The sequence below is a fragment of the Papio anubis genome, chromosome 7, assembly GCF_008728515.1.
Source record: "Papio anubis isolate 15944 chromosome 7, Panubis1.0, whole genome shotgun sequence".
Classification (NCBI taxonomy): Eukaryota; Metazoa; Chordata; class Mammalia; order Primates; family Cercopithecidae; genus Papio; species Papio anubis.
This window is the reverse complement of record NC_044982.1, coordinates 46,958,971-46,978,024: the sequence shown is the minus strand read 5'-3', so window position 1 is coordinate 46,978,024 and position 19,054 is coordinate 46,958,971. Positions and strand designations below refer to the sequence as shown.

Sequence of the window (19,054 nt, the reverse complement as noted above, 5' to 3'; positions counted from 1 at the left end):
GCCGAGTGCAGGCTGGAGACCTGTCTGTAGTGGTTTTGCAGTTGATTTTCTTGGGTTCTGTGATCTACCAGTCATCTCATCTGCCAAGTCTTATGCTTCTATTTTACGTATCTTGCCTAATTACACTGTAGAAACTTGAGTAAAAAGTTAAAGAGGATCCTTATTCCTTATCCTATTCATGACTCAAAGGGGACTGCCCTCATTGTTTTACCAGTAGGTATGATGGTAAAATTATCAAAAATATCTGAGATGCTGACCGCTTCTTAACACCTCTTTGGTTACCATTTTGGTTCAAGCCACCTTCATTCTAACTTGGGTTATTGCTTTAGCTCCCTAATTGTTCTTCCTGTGTCCACCCTTTTGTTTCCTAAATTCTACTCAACATAGAAGCTAGAGTGATCCTATTTAAAGGAAAAACTCAGATTATTTCAGCCCTTCACTCAGAACCTTCCAATGGCTTTCTAGCCCAGACAGAGCAAAGGACAAAGTACTTCTGATGGCCTACAAGGGTGTGCCTGATGCTCCACTTGGATCTCCCCTTGAGGGCGGACTCGCCACACCATTGTGAGGAATGTGGTTAGCTCACACCTCCAATAGTTGGCTCCTTCAGGGTAAGCTCAGCTATGTAGCCAGTATCATGCTCCTTTGGGACAGTCCCCAGTCAATGACTAAGCAAGGAGGTGATACAAGGATGCATCCAGCCATTTCTGCCGAAGCCAGGCCTCTTCTAACAGGCAATCCTTGCTCCGGAGCTCCCCAGAGGTTACATAATGGCCTGACAGCTTTCCCTGCCCAATCTTGTCACAGATACTTCTCCCTAATATACCTTATCAGTCCTAATTCCATCTCAGCATCTGCTTCCTGAAGAAGACTCCCACCACGCCTGGCACTCCCAGCTCTTATTCAGCAACCCCACCCCCTTGTGATTCCTTAGATAGGAGGGTCCTGCCTCAGGCCCTTCCTGCCTAGCATGCCCTCTGCCTGGAGCCATCTCCTGCAGACATCTGCAGGGCACCCTTCCTCATATTCAGGGCTGGACCCTTCTCTGACTACCCCTATTTACAACAGCACACACACCATATCACGTGCACTCTCCCTGTCCCACTTCCCTGCTTGATTTTTCTCTATGGCATTTATAACCATCCAATATACTACTTGTTCTACTTGTTTCTCTCATTTATTTTCATTCTCCCGTGTTAGATAGTAAGCTCCATAAAGGCAGAGTTTTTGCCTGTTTTGCAGCATTTAGAAGAATGCCAGGCACCTAGACTAATGCTTTCCACCCCGCCGCCTCTACCCTCTCACCCCTTTTCTTCTAACATTGTAGTCATTTGTGTCATGCTTTCTTTCCTTCGTTTGTTCTCCGAGTTGCGGGGTTTCTGTTTCACCTCTTCCTGTTTTCTGGCCATCACCTTCTGATATCTCTTGCCTAAGTTCCTACATTTCCATACTAATAATTTTCCTTTGTACTGCTATTAAATTATTTTTTTAAATTCATAGAAGAATGTTTGATCATAGTTTTTTGTTTGTTAGTTTGTTTTTGAGGCGGAGTCTCACTCTGTCGCCCAGGCAATCTCTGCCTGCTGGGTTCAAGTAATTCTCTGCCTCAGCCTCCCTAGTAGCTGGGATTACAGGCATGTGCCACCACGCCTGGCTAATTTTTTTGTATTTTTAGTAGAGAGAGGGTTTCACTATCTTGGCCAGGCTGGTCTTGGACTCCTGACATCGTGATCCACCCACCTCGGCCTCCCAAAGTGCTGGGATTACCGGCATGAGCCACTGCGCCTGGCCTGATCATAGTTTTTATTTGTTCCATGCCACCATTTTTTCTGAGTGTTCTTATTTGTTGGAAAGTTTTGTTCCTCTTTTCAGTTGTTTTTCTCCTAGTATTTTTGTATGAAAAATGTGACTACTTTCTTTTGGTTACTAATATTATTAATAGAAATAATTGGTTATCCTTGGGCCAGACATCTGCAGAGGGTTTCTGCAGGATGTGGCAGGGTGGGATGGGGTTGGGGAAGACAACTTGGATCAGATAAGACTCTAAACTAGGAAATTTTCGAACTCCCTATTTTCGTCCTGCGGTATGAGACTATTTCCTTCAAATAAAGCCCCTCTTTGGTGTAGCCAAGACCTCTTCTTCCTTTTCAAACCTAATTAAGCTCAGGAAGGCTTCTACCACCATCCCTATTCTCAGCTGCTCTGCTAATGGCTGCCTCCGGGCTTATCGCCTTGAAAAGGTGCATTTTTTTAATTGTGTTTCTGTGGACCTGGCACTTCTAGGTACTTTCAGTGCCTTTTCTCTCCACCTCCCCCAGCATCCATGCCCTGTTCTATCTCAGGTTGGCTTTTGGCAGTTCCCAAGGCAGCATGATACCCTCTTTTTAAGGAGCATGTCTGAGATTGACTTTACTAATCTCCCTTGCCCCAGCTATTTTCAAGCCAGCTCCAAATGGTTTCCTACACAACTCCACCTGTCTCCAAGGCCGTTGCCAACAGTTCTACATAATTTGAAGTGTGATTATTATTATTATTATTTCTTTTTTTTGCTGAAAAAATATTTCTTATTGCTCTGCTCCCTCTTCAGGAAAAGAAGAAAGATCCAAAATAAAATTGTAACCTTTTTCATACTAGAATATTTATTTTACATTTAACTGATTAGAATAGCATGAAATAGTATTCCCCCTCCCCCTCATGTAGTCATCCAAAAGTATTCTTAGATGCAAAATAAAATTTACCTGATACTTGCTTAACTCTTTGATTAACATTTTTTCTTTGTTAATAAATGCTTTCTCTTCTTCTTTCAATTCTATTGTAAGTTTTTCAATCTGTGCCACAAAGTCATTGATCTCCTTTTCTCTGAGACTGGTCTAATTAGAGAAAAATGAGAATTTGTCATTTCTCTTATAGTGATCAGCCTTACATTTTCAAATAACCAGGAAATTAATATCTCTTTACATGAGACCTGCTTCTGATTTCAGTTCATATAATTTCTCAGCAACCACTGAGAGTAATATTTTTTCCTCCAGAAATTAAGTTCTTCACCAAATGATATTTTTATAAATATGACATGAGGAGTGGGGAGGGTAGAGGACAGTGGGTGAGCAGAGGGTAAATATAAAAGCTTAAAAAAATTATACATGCGCTCATATTTTTAGAGGTAATTCCCCTAAAGACTAACCTCAAGTAAGTTTCTGGTTACATGCTTCAAAAGCATATTCTACTGTATTTGCTAATTCTCTCTAGTTAATATACAGCAAATAAATACATTTCCTAAGAAAATTAAATAACTCACTCTAAACATGAAATCAGCAGAAAGGAAAATACTTTTTAATAAGATAGGATTTAATTAAATATTGAAGGAGAATTGCTGATATGCAATGTAGGGGACTAATTCTAAGTTCCTTCAGTTCCCTTACCTCGTTAAGTAATTCAATTCGTCTAGCTTCTGCATTCTGAATTTTTTCTGTAATAGTTTGTATCTCAGCTGTTATCTGAGCTGTCCAACGTGCATGCTTTTTTCTCAAGCAAGCTATTTTCCACTGAGTTATAACACTACAGATTAGAGCAAAAAGAATTGCCATTAAGTTGACATAGCAGTTTACTAAAAAGATGAAGAAATTCAAAGCAAACAAGTTATACTATGACTATACAAAATTGTTTGCACTATTAGTGTTGCAGACTACACACATTGCATGAAAAAGTAAGACAAAACATTAACTTCCTCAATTCTGTCTCTGCAAGTTGCTTCAGAGTAAGAAGTTACATCTGCACGTCCAATAGAACAGTGAACAAACCACACTTGGCAGCTTGCCTCCTTCAGGTAAAGGATAGAAATGAGGAAGGCTTGGGGCAAAGTGGAAAACAAGGCCCAGGCAGAAATAGTAATAGAATTATCTAAATTACCGGATGCGCTACTAATAGATTTCAGACTTCTGGGTTCTCAAATTTTTCTCCACCACCACATTAAAAAGCTACATATTTGAAGAATGGTAAAAATGTGCAATTAGGACCAGGCGCGGTGCCTCACACCTGTTAATCCCAGCACTTTGGGAGGCCGAGGCAGGCAGATCACCTGAGGTCAGGAGTTCAAGACCAGCCTGCCCAACATGGAGAAACCCTGTCTCTACTAAAAATACAAAAAAATTAGGCAGATGTGGTGGCACAGGCCTGTAATCCTAGTTCTTGGGAGGCTGAGGCAGTAGAATCACTTGCAACTGGGAGGCGGGGGTTGCGGTGAGCTGAGATTGTGCCATTGTACTCCAGCCTGGGCAACAAGAGCGAAACTCCATTTCAAAAAAAAAAAAAAAAAGTGCAATTAGAGTCTTTAAGTGCACATTCAATAATAACATTAGCCGGGCACGGTGGCTCATGCCTGTAATCCCAGCACTTCGGGAGGCCGAAGTGGGCAGATCATTTGAGGCCAAGAGTTTCAGACCAGCCTGGCCAACACAGTGAAACCCCGTCTCTACTAAAAATACAAGAATTAGCTGGGCATGATGACACGTGTCTGTAATCCCAGCTACTCAGGAGAATCGCTTGAATCTGGGAAGCGGAGGTTGTGGTGAGCCGAGATTGCTCCACTGCACTCCAGCCTGGGCCCCAGAGTGAGACTCCGTCTCAAAAAAAAAAAAAAAAAAAAAAAAAAAAAAAAAATTAGCTCGACGTGGTAGTGCGTGCCTGTAGTCCCAGCTAATCTGGTGGCCGAGGCATGAGAATCACTCGAACCTGGAAGGAAGAGGTTGCAGTGTGCCGAGATGGCACCACGGCACTACATCTTGGGCGACAGAGCAAGATTCTCTCTCAAAATAATAATAATAATACTAACAATAACAACAACAATGATAATAAAATACAGCTAAGTAAAAGCAAGAGCTTTTTAGCTGCACTGATCTAAATACAGCATTTTACATGTATCATCTCATTTACATTCACAGCTACTTTATAAGGTAGGTACTGTTATCCTTCCCCACTTTATAGGGATGGGAGCAAAGATAAGTTATTAAATAACTTAGCCTTGGTCACAGAGCTAATAAGGACAGCAACCAAAGCAGGCCATCTGGAGAGCCAGTAGCCTTCACGCCACCTTCCTCTCTTATCACACCTGTCACCTCCCTACTGGTTCACAAAGAGGCCTGGATGAGCAAAAGGCATTGCACAAATATTAGCAATTTTACTCTTTGGTGTCTGCACTTGATTGAAATGGAAAACTTTGGTTCTGTTCAATACCCCCCAAAAAAAAAAAAATCAAATTAACCAATACATCTAGATCTGAGATAATTTACACATAATTTAGGAAAATCATTCCCTTGGGTTCTAGTAACAACAAGTATTTTGCACAGTGCATTAAGCTAACATATACTGCTGATAACACAAAACACAAATAAACCTTTTTTTTTTTTTTTTTTTTACCATCTCTGACTTTCTCTTTCCAGGTTAGCACTCAGGATTTTGATTTGTTGCTGATATACTGTTTTTGTTGCTCTAAAAAGAAAAACATATTGGATTTTGCATTTGTGGGAACTGTTAGAATATACAATAGACTCTTTATGTATAATTTGTATGCTCAGTAAGGCTATAGTCTAATAGGGAGACAAAATAAGCCTTGTGAAACAACTAAACATTTCAGTGGCAGATTGATAGACAACTGCAATTCTGTGTTAGTGCAAACTGATTCTGCAACAGTTGTGGTGAATAGCCAAGGATAGAGAAGAGATTTCTAGGGAGGTAATTGACAAAGTGTTACTAGAGGTTAATGTTTCTCAGAGGGAGGAATGTGGATTGTCAGAATGGAGGTGCAATCTTATCAAGGAAAGGGTGTCATCATTTGCAAATACAGAGAGGGAAGGAACAGCAAGTCAGGCCTCTGTTATGACATAAGGTAGGCTTGCTGTATACAGAGGACATGAAGGAGAGAATAACCCTATGACACAAGAGGAAGTAAGGTTGACACATTGTTGAGGAACTCCAGACCCTAGATTGAGCTCTGATTTGATATAATATATAATTCAGAAAGCCAATATAGTTTCTTGAGCTGGGGAAAAGTAGTAACTAAGGATAGAAGATTTTCTTGCGGTAGGATGGATGGAAATGTGAAGATTCCAACATAGGTGACAGAAGCCTTTATTTTTATCCCCTGCCCTGCCTTTTCCCTAAGAAGTGCTTCTTGGACAGAAATGAATTGAAAGCCACATAAATAAAATGCTGCTTTATATCTTTTGAAAGAAATATTCATAAATAAAACTTAGCATAGGAAACACTCTTAAATAAACTAGAAACATACCTGGTCTCATGTTTCTTTCTCTGTTTGGATTTCTGTTGGTATGTGCTTGAATTTTCATCATCACCTATCTTACTTCTATAAGCTAGCTTCTTCATTGTCCTGTATTTAAATCATGTGTCTCCCTTTGTGTGGTGATATTATTCCCCCATACAATGAGCACAGAAAAATCTGACTTGCTTTTAAAGGTCTAGTTCAAATTTTAAATCCTGTATAACGAAGGACTCCTTGATTTCACTTTCATGCCTGACTGTTTTTTATAATTCACTGTCATACATGGTTTATTTTTCACCATCATATGTGGTTCATTAATTATTTCAAATGTGTTAGTCTTGCTTCTCTGCCCAACTGAACTATAAGCTGCCTTATGCTCAGTCTTAATATGTACAATCGTAGAATATTTACATAGGTCATTTTGACAATCATTATAAAAGTGAAAAATATACATCCTCCTTTGATCCAGCACTTCAACTTTTAGGACTTTATTACAAATAAAAAAAAAGTCATATGGGTAGAGAGAGATATGTTAACTTCAAATATTTGTAATATAGGCAACAGACAAAAGTAAATTTCCATCAATAGAGTGCTGGTTAAATACAATATAGTATAATGTATATTATACTATAGAATACTATGCAGTTAGAGAAAAGATATGTGTGTGTGTGTGTGTGTACATATATATATATATATAAAATCTTTGTTTTGAAATAGTTTCAAACTCAACAGGTAAGCACAAAAAATAGTACAAAGAATCCCATATATCCTTCACCAACTTCTCCAACTGTTACCATTTTACCTAATTCGTTTTATCATCCTCCTAGGTATAATTTTAAGTGGAACAAATTCGGTTATAGTAGAGTATAATCCAATTTTTGGATACATACAAATAAATACCTATTTGAAAGCATATATAGTAAACTGTTAACAGTGATTATGCCTGTGGAGAGATGGAGAGATTAGGGTAACTTTTACTCTCTAAGTTATGCATTTTATATTTGAATTTTAAAATCATGTATAGGTATTATTTTTTAATCAGAAAAAGATTAAAATTAAAATGACTTAGAATGCAGAAATGAACATCAATGGGACTCAGTGTTGTGACAATGTTCAGGTACATTCTTGTCACTGCACCCCAACTGGTCCATTCCTGGGGCCCAGGAGCTCCCACAGAATTCAGAACCTGTCTATCCTTTCAACGAAAAAGTCCATGAGAATGACTTCCAGACTGTGAAACAGAGAGAGCTAGTTATAAACTTCCATTTCTGTAGTATGTTAGAAATCAACATAGATTTATTGCTATCATTTATTAAAAAGTAAATGCAGAGAAAGTAAAGATAAAAAATTTCAAAGGCAACAAACATACTGTTGAAGTTCCTGGAGTGTGATGAGTCCTTCTTCCATATTTTTGATGTCTACTCTCTTTTGTGACAGAAAGTATTCTTTCTGAGTAATATATGTCAGCTGTTTCTGATTTCTATCATGAAAAACAGAGTTATTTGTTGAAGGCTGACATAATCAAACATGCAAACACAAATAAGAATTTCAAAAACAGTTTTGAAAGTTCATATCATGAGCTATTCACTAAATAAATTATTAAAAAATATAAACAAAGTCTTTTTGCTGGTGGTAACTAGATCTAAATTTATGCACAGGATTTTCTTTTTTTCAAATTTTTTCCCAGCTAATTTTTGTACTTTTGTGGAGATGGGGTTTCCCTGTGTTGCCCAGGCTGGTCTCAAACTCCTGGTCTTATGCAATTGGTCCATGTTGGCCTCCCAAAGTGCTGGATTATAGGCGTGAGCCGCTGTGCCCGGCCTACACACAGGATTTTTATAAAATTTATGAAAATTCCCAAGCCACTGAAAGAACATTCACCACAATAGTAACCACAAAACAAGAACAGTTGTGTAGTGCTCCATCTCTCTGAGTGGGTGTGTCTCTCCTAACGTGCTTATCAGTTCTGTCATATTCTTCTGTGGAAGGTGAAGGAGTCAGTCAGACTAATTTTGCATATTGGCTCTACCTATTAATCAGAGTGTGATCTTAATAACAGCTAACAATTAGCTTCACCTGTGAATAAGCATCAGTTTCACCAGCTATAAAATGAGAATTGCAATGCCTAGCTCAACGGATGAATGAATTTAATAAGAGGTAAAGTGCTCCTCTCAGTGTGTGGACTGATAAGGTTTTTTGTTGTTGTTGTTGTTGTTTTGTTTTGAGACAGAGTCTGGCTCTTGTCGCCCAGGCCGGAGTGCAATGGTGTGATCTCAATAGTGTGATCTCAGCTGACTGTAACCTCCACCTCCCGGGTTCAAGCAATTCTCCTGTCTCAGCTTCCAGAGTAGCTGGGATTATAAGCACGTGCCACCATGCCAGCTAATTTTTTGTATTTTTAGTGGAGATGGGGTTTCAAGTAGTTATTTTTTTGTCTTAACTTGCAGGAGAAAATAATGAGGCTCAGAGAAGTTTATAGTCTTGTTCAAATGCCCAGATATTGATAGGAAGCTGCCTGTAATAGAAACTATTTGATCTAAGTGACTCATCTTCCAAACTGCTGTGGACTGAATTGCGCCTCCCCCACCTCCAGAATTTATGTGTTGAAACTCTAACCCCCAACATGATGAAGAAATAGAGAGAGTTGGGTCATTTTTACTCTCTAAGTTATACATTCATATATTTGAATTTAAAAATCAGGTATAGGCATTACTTTTTTCATCAGAAAAAATTAAAATTTAAAGTGCTTTAGAATGGCAGAAAGGAACATTGTGGGGGGTTAGTGTCGTGAAGGCCTTTGGGGAAGTGATTAGGTTTGGATGAGGACATGAGGGTGGGACCTTATAAAAGAAAGACACCAGACAGACAGCGTGTTCTCTCTCTCCACCCTGTGAAGACACAGAGAGAAAGCAGCTGGGTGGCTGTAAGCTAGAAAAGGGCCCTCACTCAGACTTCCAGCCTCCAGAACTGTGAGAATATCAATTTCTGTTGCTTAAGCCAGCCAGTCTATGGTATTTTGTTATGGCAGCCTGAGCTGCTGAGACAGAAACCAGTAATGATAGCAAACGTTTTCATTTTTGTCAATAGATTTTAAAACTAGGATAAGATTAAGTGTAGAGCCACCACTTTGATAGTAAGAAAAGCACCCCATAACGATGGCATGTTGAATCACATGTGTGGGTAAAGACATACTCATCATAGATCTTTCGTTTTTGCAAAAAAGCTTTTTCTTCCTCACTTAAAACAATCTTATATTGTCTGGCAAGAGTTTTCATTTTCTCTCGTAGGTCTTTGTGTTCCATACGAGCATCATGCAGTGTTTCAGCCAGCTAGAGAAAAACAAAGGAGGAGAATGAGAGAACTGGCTTCACTGTTCCTCTGAGGCCATCTGCATTAGGTGGCAACTCGGAGAGCACCTGGTATATTGCTTAGCCCACCGTAAATATGCCATAAATGCTGAGTGATTTAATTCTATAGAAAACATGCAATTGTATACTTTGGGACCTCTACTATAAATTTGCTTTTAAGTACAGAAAAATAGTAAACCCTGCTGCAAAACCATACAGTAATAATCCATATTGAAATGCAAAATGGGATGAATAAACTGTGCGTGCCTGCTCTGCAATGTTTGTATGTCCTTTTTCCAGAATATAAACTATAGAAAATGTAAAAAGAAAAAGTAACATCCTCAGCTCTTCCTCAAAACATCTTTGAGTTGATATTATGCTTGCTTCTTGTGAAATATTTCTATTTGAGGACAAAAAATAGTACCCTACATGAGATCAGAAATTTTGCTTATTAGATTGCTTCAAACGAGGTAAGAAAGTCAAATTTAGCAGAAACAATGGGCTGAATAGTTCAAAACAACCTTCTATCTCAGGACAACTCAAACAGCTGCATGAAAAAATATTTGTAGAAGTGTTGAAGAACTCACAAGACAATAAAAAACGATTCAAAAAACAAAAATAGAATTACTATTCAACCCAGCAATCTCATTACTGAGTATATACCCAAAGGAAAATAAATCATTCTACCAAAAGGATACCTGCATTCCTGTTTATTGCAGCACTATTCAGAATAGCAAAGACATGGAATCAACCCAGGTGCCAATGAACAGTGGATTGGATAAAGAAAATGTGGTAATTATACACCATGGAACATTATGCAGCCATAAAAAAGAATGAAATCATATCCCTTCCAGCAACATGGGTGCACCTAGAGGCCATTATCCTAAGTGGATTAATGCAGAAACAGAAAATGAAATACTGCATGTTCTCATTTATAAGTAGAAGCTAAACATTAGATACACACGGACACAAAGATGGGAACAATAGACACTTGGGACTCCAAAAAGGTGAAGAGAGAAGTGGGGAAGGGTTGAAAAACTACCTACTGGGTACGATGTTCACAACTTGGGTGACGGGATCATTAGGAGCCCAAATCTCAGCATTATGCAATATACCATTGTAACAAACCTGCACGTGTACTTGAATCTAAAAATATAAAAAATAAATAAAGGATAATAGGGAATTACTAGGCCTAATTCTAGAAGAACGCAAGAATCCAGAGTGGTAAGGTTAGCACTTAAAGTTCCTCTTGCCTTGAAGACATTTACTAACATAGAAGAAACCACTTGAAAACCAAGTTTTGGGTTTTTTTTGCATGGCAAGTGGAACAAAAGCCAACATGTAATGCTCATCCAGTTGTTGAGCCTACATAAACCTCCCACTATTTTAGTCTGGGATTCCGAAGAGCTTCACCCTCTGGATAAAGGTAAATTGAAAGTTCACAAGTGCAACTTGACTTTGATCACCAGGGATGCTTAGCACAGATTAAGGTAGCTTGGAACTTGTAACACCGTACCCATCTGACAGAAGTAAATGTAAACTGTTCCTGGGAAAAACACCATTATCTTAATCCTCAAACTGTTTTTACGAACTGTATTAGTCCATTTTCACACTGCTGATAAAGACATACCTGCAACTGGGAAGAAAAAGAGATTTAATTGAACTTACAGTTCCACATGGCTGGGGAGGCCTCAGAATCATGGCGGGAGGCAAAAGGCACTTTTTACATGGTGGTGGCAAGAGAAAATGAGGAAGATGCAAAAGCAGAAACCCCTGATAAAACCATCAGATCTCATGAGACTTATTCACTACCACAAGAACAGCATGGCGGAAACTGCCCCCATGATTCAGATTATCTCCCACCGGGTCCCTCCCACAACATTGTGGGAATTACGGGAGTACAATTCAAGATGAAATTTGGGTGGGGACACAGAGCCAAACCATAGCACAAATATTTTTTGTTCAAGTACAATGTCCAGTATACAATTTTCCACCAGGAACAGAAGGAAATAAGAGCATGGACAAACATTGGCAGAAACAACACACTACAGAAACAGACTACAGACCCATAAAGACATAAGACATTGAAATTATCAGACACTGAACTACAAAACTACTATGCTTATTATGATTAAAGAAATATTAGACATGCTTGAAAATGATGACAGGGAATTAGAAATGGTAATGAGTGACACGGCAGATTTGAAAGGTACCAAATAATTACCAGTTGAAAAACACAATACCAGCCGGGCTCATGCCTGTAATCTCAGCACTTTGGGAGGCCGAGGCAGGTGGATCACCTGAGGTCAGGAGTTTGAGATCAGCCTGGCCAACATGGTGAAATCCCGTCTCTACTAAAAATACAAAAATTAGCCGGGCATGGTGGCGCATGTCTGTAGTTCCAGCTACTCCAGAGGCTGAGGCAGAAGAATTGGTTGAACCCAGGAGGTGGAGATTGCAGTGAGCTGAGATGGTGCCATAGCACTCCAGCCTGGGCAACAGCAGAGTGAGACTCCATGTCAAAAAATAAATAAATAAATAAAACAAAAATACAATAACTAAAATTAAGAATTCAAATAAGACCACTCTGCTCAGAATACAGGAATGGGAGACAAAAAGTAGAAAATACAGAAGAGTGGGTATGATATGTAGAGGATACATATATTAATACAAATAATCACATACATACAATTGGAGTCTCAGAAAAAGATTGACACTAGCATTAAAAAGTCTTGCACCACAAGGCTGTTGCAAAAGTAGAAAGGTTCAGAAAGAACTCCACCCTAAAGTCAGAGATAATGGATACAAAGAAAAGAGGGCCCTGGGCCATTCCCTGGGGTGGCCAATTGAGCAACTGTATCTGGAGTATTTGCTTCAACTATCCCCTTACTTCTGACACTTACACTAATCAGCCAACTGTAGTGGAGATTTTCTCCAAACCAAACCGGTGAGTACCACAGGCAGCAACTATTCCCAGGAGTCTAGAATTGGGTATAGAATTGTCATACCTAAGACAAGACAGGTCCTTTTCCTGACATACATCCCTCCCACACCCCACCATGTATAAGCCCAATCAACACATTTCACTCTTGCTACAAAATTCTTTTTTTTTTTTCCTTTTTCTTTTTCTATTTGGAGATAGCATCTCACTATGTCACTCAAGTTGGTCTTAAACTTCTGAGCTCAAATGATCCCCTGACCTTGGCCTCCTTAGTAGCTGGAATTACAAGCACACCATTGGACCCAGCATCTCCCACAGAATTTACTACATGCAGGCTCAGTAAACAGAAGAGACAGGAAGAATGCACAATTAAGGCTGGCTCCAGTGGCTCACACCTGTAATTCTACCACTTTGGGAGGCTGAGGTGGGAGGATTGCTTGAGACTGGGAGGTCCAAGGCTGCAGTGAGCCATGATCATGCCACTGTACTCCAGCCTGGGTGATAGAGAAAGATACTGTCTCGAAAAAAAAAAAAAGAATGCACAATTAAAAGATGAATAAATATGTAGAGTTTCTAAACATTTGAGTAAAATCAACACTGTAAGAAAAAGCAATCAAAATCTTCTGTAGCCCTGGCATGGTGGCTCGTGCCTGTAATCCTAGCACTTTGAGAGGCAGAGGTGGGAGGATCACTTGAGCCCACGAGTTAGAGACCAGCCTGGGAAATACAGGGAGAACAGGACAAAAGAAACAGGTGAGCACATAATGGCTGAAAAATTTGCAGAACATATGAAAAATAGAAATTCTCAGATTTAAGAAGTCAAATAAATCCCAAGGAGGAAAAATGAAAAGAAAATTTGGACACATCATAGTGAAACCAAACAGCTAAGGCAAAGGGAACAAAGAAGATCTAAAACAAAAGACATATGCCATGTTAATGGATTGGAAGCCTCAATACTGTGAAAATGTGAAACCTTCTTCAAACTGATTTACAGATTTAATGCAATCCCAATCAAAATTCGAACAGGTTTTTTGGAAGAACATGACAAAATTAAAAACGTCAAGAATAGCTGGAACAATTTGGAAGAACAAATGTGAAGGATTTATACCACTAGCCATAAAATCTCATTTTAAAGGTACTAATTAAGACAATATTCTTTTAGTGTGAGGAGAGATGACTAGTTCAAATGAATAGAGTCAACAATCCACATATATATTTATGATCCACACTTGATTTATGACAATAGTATGACCACAATGTAGTGAAGGAAAGGATTGTATTTTCAGTAAATGGTGCTGGTTAACTGGACAACCTTATGGAAAAATACGAATCTTGACCACTATCTCAAAACACACACACGTAAATTCCAGATGGTTCATAGTCTTAAATGGGAAAGGTCAAACAACAAAGCTTCTCAATGGTAACAGAAGAGAATATTCTCATGGCATAGGACATAGAGAACATTAATTAAAAAGAAAAAGATTGATAAACTTGGCTTCATTAAAATTAATAAATTATATTCATCAAAAATATGTACATAAATATTGTACATTTGTGGTTTATATATTGTTCTGTAATATGTAATATTTTATAATAACAAAAGTTAAATCCAACAATGCCACTGCTGGGTATATATCCCAAGGAAATGAAATAAGTATGTAAAGAGATGTCTGTACTTCTATGTTCATTGTAGCACTACTCAGAGTGGCTAAGATGTAGAATCAACCTAAGTGTTCATCAGCAGATAAATGGATAAAAAAAATGTGGTATACACATGCACAATTGAATATATTCAGCTTTAAAAAAGAAGAAATTCTTGTCATTTGTGACAACATGGATGAACCTGGAGGACATCATGATCGTGTTAAGTGAAATAATTCAGGTACAGAAAAACAAATATTACATGATCCCAATTACACGCAGAATCTAAAAAAAAACTGAACTCAGAAATAGAGAGTAAAATGGTCGTTGCCAGGGGCCGGTGGGGGAGGGGAGAGGCTGGGAAAAAAAGGTTAAGTTTGAGTTTAATGTCAATCTTTGAACGTTCCTCCAATAACTCATGAGAATTATGATTGGATGTCACTAAGAGCCCATAGTTTCTACCTAGTGAAAATAATAAATAGGCCAGAGCCTTGCACTCTTTGAAGTGATCACTCACAACCATGGAATTTGGCTAAGAGCTAAGGATTAAGGGGAAACTCTTTGACCAAGTAAGCCATGCCAGTTTAGGGGTCCTAGACTGTTCAGAAAATCATGTGGGCTAGACAATGTGGAGTTATTGTCAGAAAGTTGTCTCATAGCTTCTGCAGTAGGAAATAAATGGGAAGAAAAATAATATTTTGCTCAGAAAATGAAGGACAAATTTGAAACCAACCAACCAGCCAACAAACCAACCTTGTCTGGTTTCTGTCTGTTGTTGGTATCCTTGCAACTAAAAGAATCAGAGCAGCCCGGAGGGGAAGCCATCTCTAATGGTGATAGTTCACAAAAGCAAAAATGGAAAGCATTTAATTGGTACAAATCATTCTTCTGGGAGGGAGCTGCCTTTGATATCCCTGATGAGCCTCAGGGCATGGGTGCAGAGGCTTTGTAAAAGAGAAAGAAGAATTTGTATGTGGGGTGGTATCCTACGGCAAGAAGATAGATGAGGAACTGTGAGAGAAAGAAAAGGTGGTGAACAAGATGGCTTTATGCTCTGCAACAGGATTTCTCCCCATGACCACTAAAATTTCCAACAGAGCTTGCAATAGATCATGAAATGCTTAGTGTAATTAAATTTGTTTTAGAAACTAGTGAAAAATGTGAATTTTATATCCTGGTTGACTCGGGTAAAACAAAGATAGAGGATGTAGACAGAGAGTACCTGACCTAAGTCCTGAACAATTAAAATTAAGTATGTGTGGCCAGGGTTGGTGGCTCACGCCTGTAATGCCCAGCATTCTGGAAGACCAAGGTAGGAGGATTGCTTGAACTGAGGAGTTCGAGACCAGCCTGGGCAACATAAAGAGACCTTGTCTCTGCAAATAATTTAAAAATTAGCTGGGCATGGTGGTGAGTGCCTGCGTTCTCAGTTATTCAGCAGGCTGCAGCAGAAGGATCACCTACGCCTGGGAGGTTGAGGCTGTAGTGAGTTGTGACTGTGCCACTGCACTCCAGCCTGGTGGGTGGATCGTTTCAGGTCAGGAGTTTGAGACCAGCCTGACCAACATGATGAAACCCTGTCTCTATTAAAAATACAAAAATTAGCCAGGTGTCATGGCACAAGCCTGTAATCCCAGTCACTTGGGAGGCTGAGGCAGGAGAATTGCTTGAACCCAGGAGGCAGAAGTTGCAGTGAGCTGAGATCATGCCACTCCACTCTAGCCTGGGTGATAGAGTGAGACTATGTTTCCAAAAAAAAAAAAAAAGGAATAAAAGAAAAGAAAGGAAATGAAGTTCGGATATAAGAGGTGTGGGGAAGAGATACTAAGGATATTTCTCCTTCAATACAAGGGACAAGAAGAATTTCAGTTATGTCTAGTGTATATGTGTATTTGTGTATATAAGTAATTAAATGGGATCATATCATACATGCTGTTGTTTCTCTTTTTTAGAGGGACTCTTCCTCTGCTGCCCAGGCTGAAGTGCAATGGTGCAATCTCAACTCACTGCAACCTCTGCCTCCCATGTTCAAGCAATTTTCCTGTCTCAGCCTCCTGAGCAGCTGGGACTACAGGTGCACACCACCACACCCAGCTAATTTTTGTACTTTTGTAGAAATGGGATTTCACCATATTGGTCAGGCTGGTCTCGAACTCCTGATCCCAGGTGATCCACTCACCTAGGCCTCCCAAAGTGCTGGGATTACAGGCGTGAGCCACCATGCCCAGCTTACTGTTTTATAATGTAGTATTTGTCACTCAATAACATATTATGAGCAATACTGATACTTATTTAATCAAGGCCTTTTTGTTGAATTTTAATTGTATTACTCACCCTCACCCCCAATTTTTCACTATCATAATGAATGCTTCACTGAATATTTTGAGGCTAAATTTTGGTTTACCCACAGGATTATCTACTTATGATTATAATATAATATTAACTCTATTAGTATTGATAATATAATATAACTCTATTGATATTATAATAGGGGCTAAATATAACTCTATTATATTATAATATAATATAACTCTATTATATTATAATATAATATAACTCTATTATATTATATTAGTCAGGGTTCTCTAGAGGGACAGAACTAACAGGATAGATGTATACATAAAGGGGAGTTTATTAGGGAGTATTAACTCACACGATCACAAGGTCCCACAATAGGCTATCTGCAAGCTGAGGAGCCAGGAAGCCAGTCCAAGTACCAAAGCTGAAGAATCTGGAATTTGATGTTCGAGAGCAAGAAGCATCCAGCATGGGAGAAAGATATAGGCTGGGAGGCTAAGCTGGTCTAGTCTTTCCACGTTTTTCTGCCTGCATTATATCCTGGCCGCACTGGCAGCTGATTAGATGGTGCCCACCCAGATTAAGGGTGGGCCTGCTTTTCCCAGCCCACTGACTCAAATGTTAATCTCCTTTGGCAACACCCTCACAGACACACCCAGGATCAATACTTTGCATCCTTTGATCTAGTTAAGTTGACACTCAGTATTAACCATCACGATATGATATATAATATTTAGAATATTCTTAAGTGTAGAGCAGGTTGCTGTACTTCACAGGTGCCGCACACAACAGCAAGAAGATTCTAACTTTCTAAATAATTCACATGAAAAATATCCATTAATCCATTAATCATGGATATTCCTAACGTACCCATACTCACATGAAAAGTTACCAAAAAACAGTTCCTCTGTAGGTGGCCAACCTTTGCTCTTTCATATATTTAAAGTACTTTAGGAGGAGATAAAATGTTTAACATTACTTCAAACGACCATATTATTGGTCAATGAAAAATATCCTTTTGAAAACTTCTATATTTCTCACACATATTTTAAATATTAACTAAAAGTGAAATGTAATTATAATCTAAAAGTCATTACTTCTGCCTTCTTACCTGTTTTATCTTGTTCAGGAATTCATTTTTTTCATCATTAGATGTATCATCCAGTTTTTCTTTGTTATCTGCGAAAAAACACCTATGAACAAAGGAAGCCAAACAGATTCATATAAGAACATACTTTCCAGAAAAGTCATATTTACTCATGAAATCAACAAGTCCCAGTCCCCATCTCCCCATATAACATATTTATGTATATATTTATCAAAATAAGCAAAAATGTGTACTCCTTTGAACTGATGAATTAATATTTCATTTATTTATTCTTTCACATAAGAAGCAATTATTGAACACATACCCTGCCACATATGTTTCAGGTACTAGGGATACAGCATATGCAAGGTCCCTACCCTCATGAAAACTACATTCCATGGAGAGATCAGGAGATAAGCAAGTTATCAAAAAATAAGTAATATATCTCAGATACTATTAAGTGCTCCTAAGAAAACAAAGTAAGATAAACCATAAAACACTCCTGAGAGCAAGAATGCAGCTCTAGACAGGTGGTCAAGGAAGACCTTTTTGGGATGACCTGTGAAAGACCTGAATGTTAAGACGGAGCCAGCCACATGAAGATCTGAAGGAAGAGCTTTTCAGGTGGAAGAAACATCAGATGACAAGACAGAGGCAGGCAACAGCTTGGTGTGTTTGAGGAAGAAGGATGGTGAGGCTGGAGACATAGACTGGAACCAGATCATGTAGTGTGTTAAGGTCAGGCTAGAAGTTCAGATTTTATTCTGAAGGGAACAGGGGTAGATTATTTAAGCAAAAGAGCAACATGAACCTATGGACATCTTGTAGGGATGACTCTGGTTACTTTGTGGAGAAAGACAACTGTGGAGGAAGATCATGTAGAAGGCTCTGGTGGTGGTCCAGAAGAGATCATGGCTGTTCAGGCTAAAGCTACAGTGGTGGTAGTGGTAAGAAATAGGCATATTCAGCATATATTTTGAAGATGAAGGCAATAGGGTGTGACTCTGGATTTGGCTGGAGTAAGAGTTGAGTCGGGGTTGGGTAGTGAGGAGAGCAGAAATGGCAGATGGCCTCTGGGCTTTTGGCTGGACTAACTAGGTAAATGGCAGCGCCACATTAACTGATAATGGAAGACTGTGGGAAGAGCTGATTCAGGAAGGTGAGAAATCAAGAGTCTGTTCAGGACATGTTATGTTTGAGATGTGTAATAGACATCTTCCAAGTGGAGAGGTCAAGTAAGGTGTACAGTATCTGCATTTAGAGCTCAAGTCATTGAGGTAAAGAAAGTATTTAAAGCCATGAGACTGAATAAAATCACATAGGAAGGGTATGAGCAGATTCTATATGAATCCAAACTCTTAAAAAGCTGGGAATATAGATAATGATAAATCACTATAAATGGAAGATCAATGAATCCTCATACATGTTAGCTAACATGAAGACTGCTTATAAATAAAATTTCATCA

General features: G+C 38.8%; 1 protein-coding gene across 3 annotated transcripts in view; it reads right to left on the bottom strand.

Annotated features, from left to right (window-relative positions):
- Window positions 1-19,054, bottom strand: part of CCDC175 (coiled-coil domain containing 175) — a 58,597-nt gene that overhangs the window by 20,933 nt on the left and 18,610 nt on the right. Inside the window, exons 8-13 of one of the 3 annotated variants that reach the window (XM_003901876.5) lie at window positions 17,613-17,694; window positions 9,467-9,603; window positions 7,644-7,754; window positions 5,413-5,484; window positions 3,420-3,555; window positions 2,739-2,870 (exon numbers count right to left, since the gene is read on the bottom strand). In XM_003901876.5, the coding sequence (XP_003901925.2) occupies window positions 2,739-2,870; window positions 3,420-3,555; window positions 5,413-5,484; window positions 7,644-7,754; window positions 9,467-9,603; window positions 17,613-17,694 (670 nt within the window). The remainder of the gene's footprint in view (window positions 1-2,738; window positions 2,871-3,419; window positions 3,556-5,412; window positions 5,485-7,643; window positions 7,755-9,466; window positions 9,604-17,612; window positions 17,695-19,054) is intronic. The other 2 variants (XM_009211624.4, XM_009211625.4) reach the window with 2 other exon arrangements.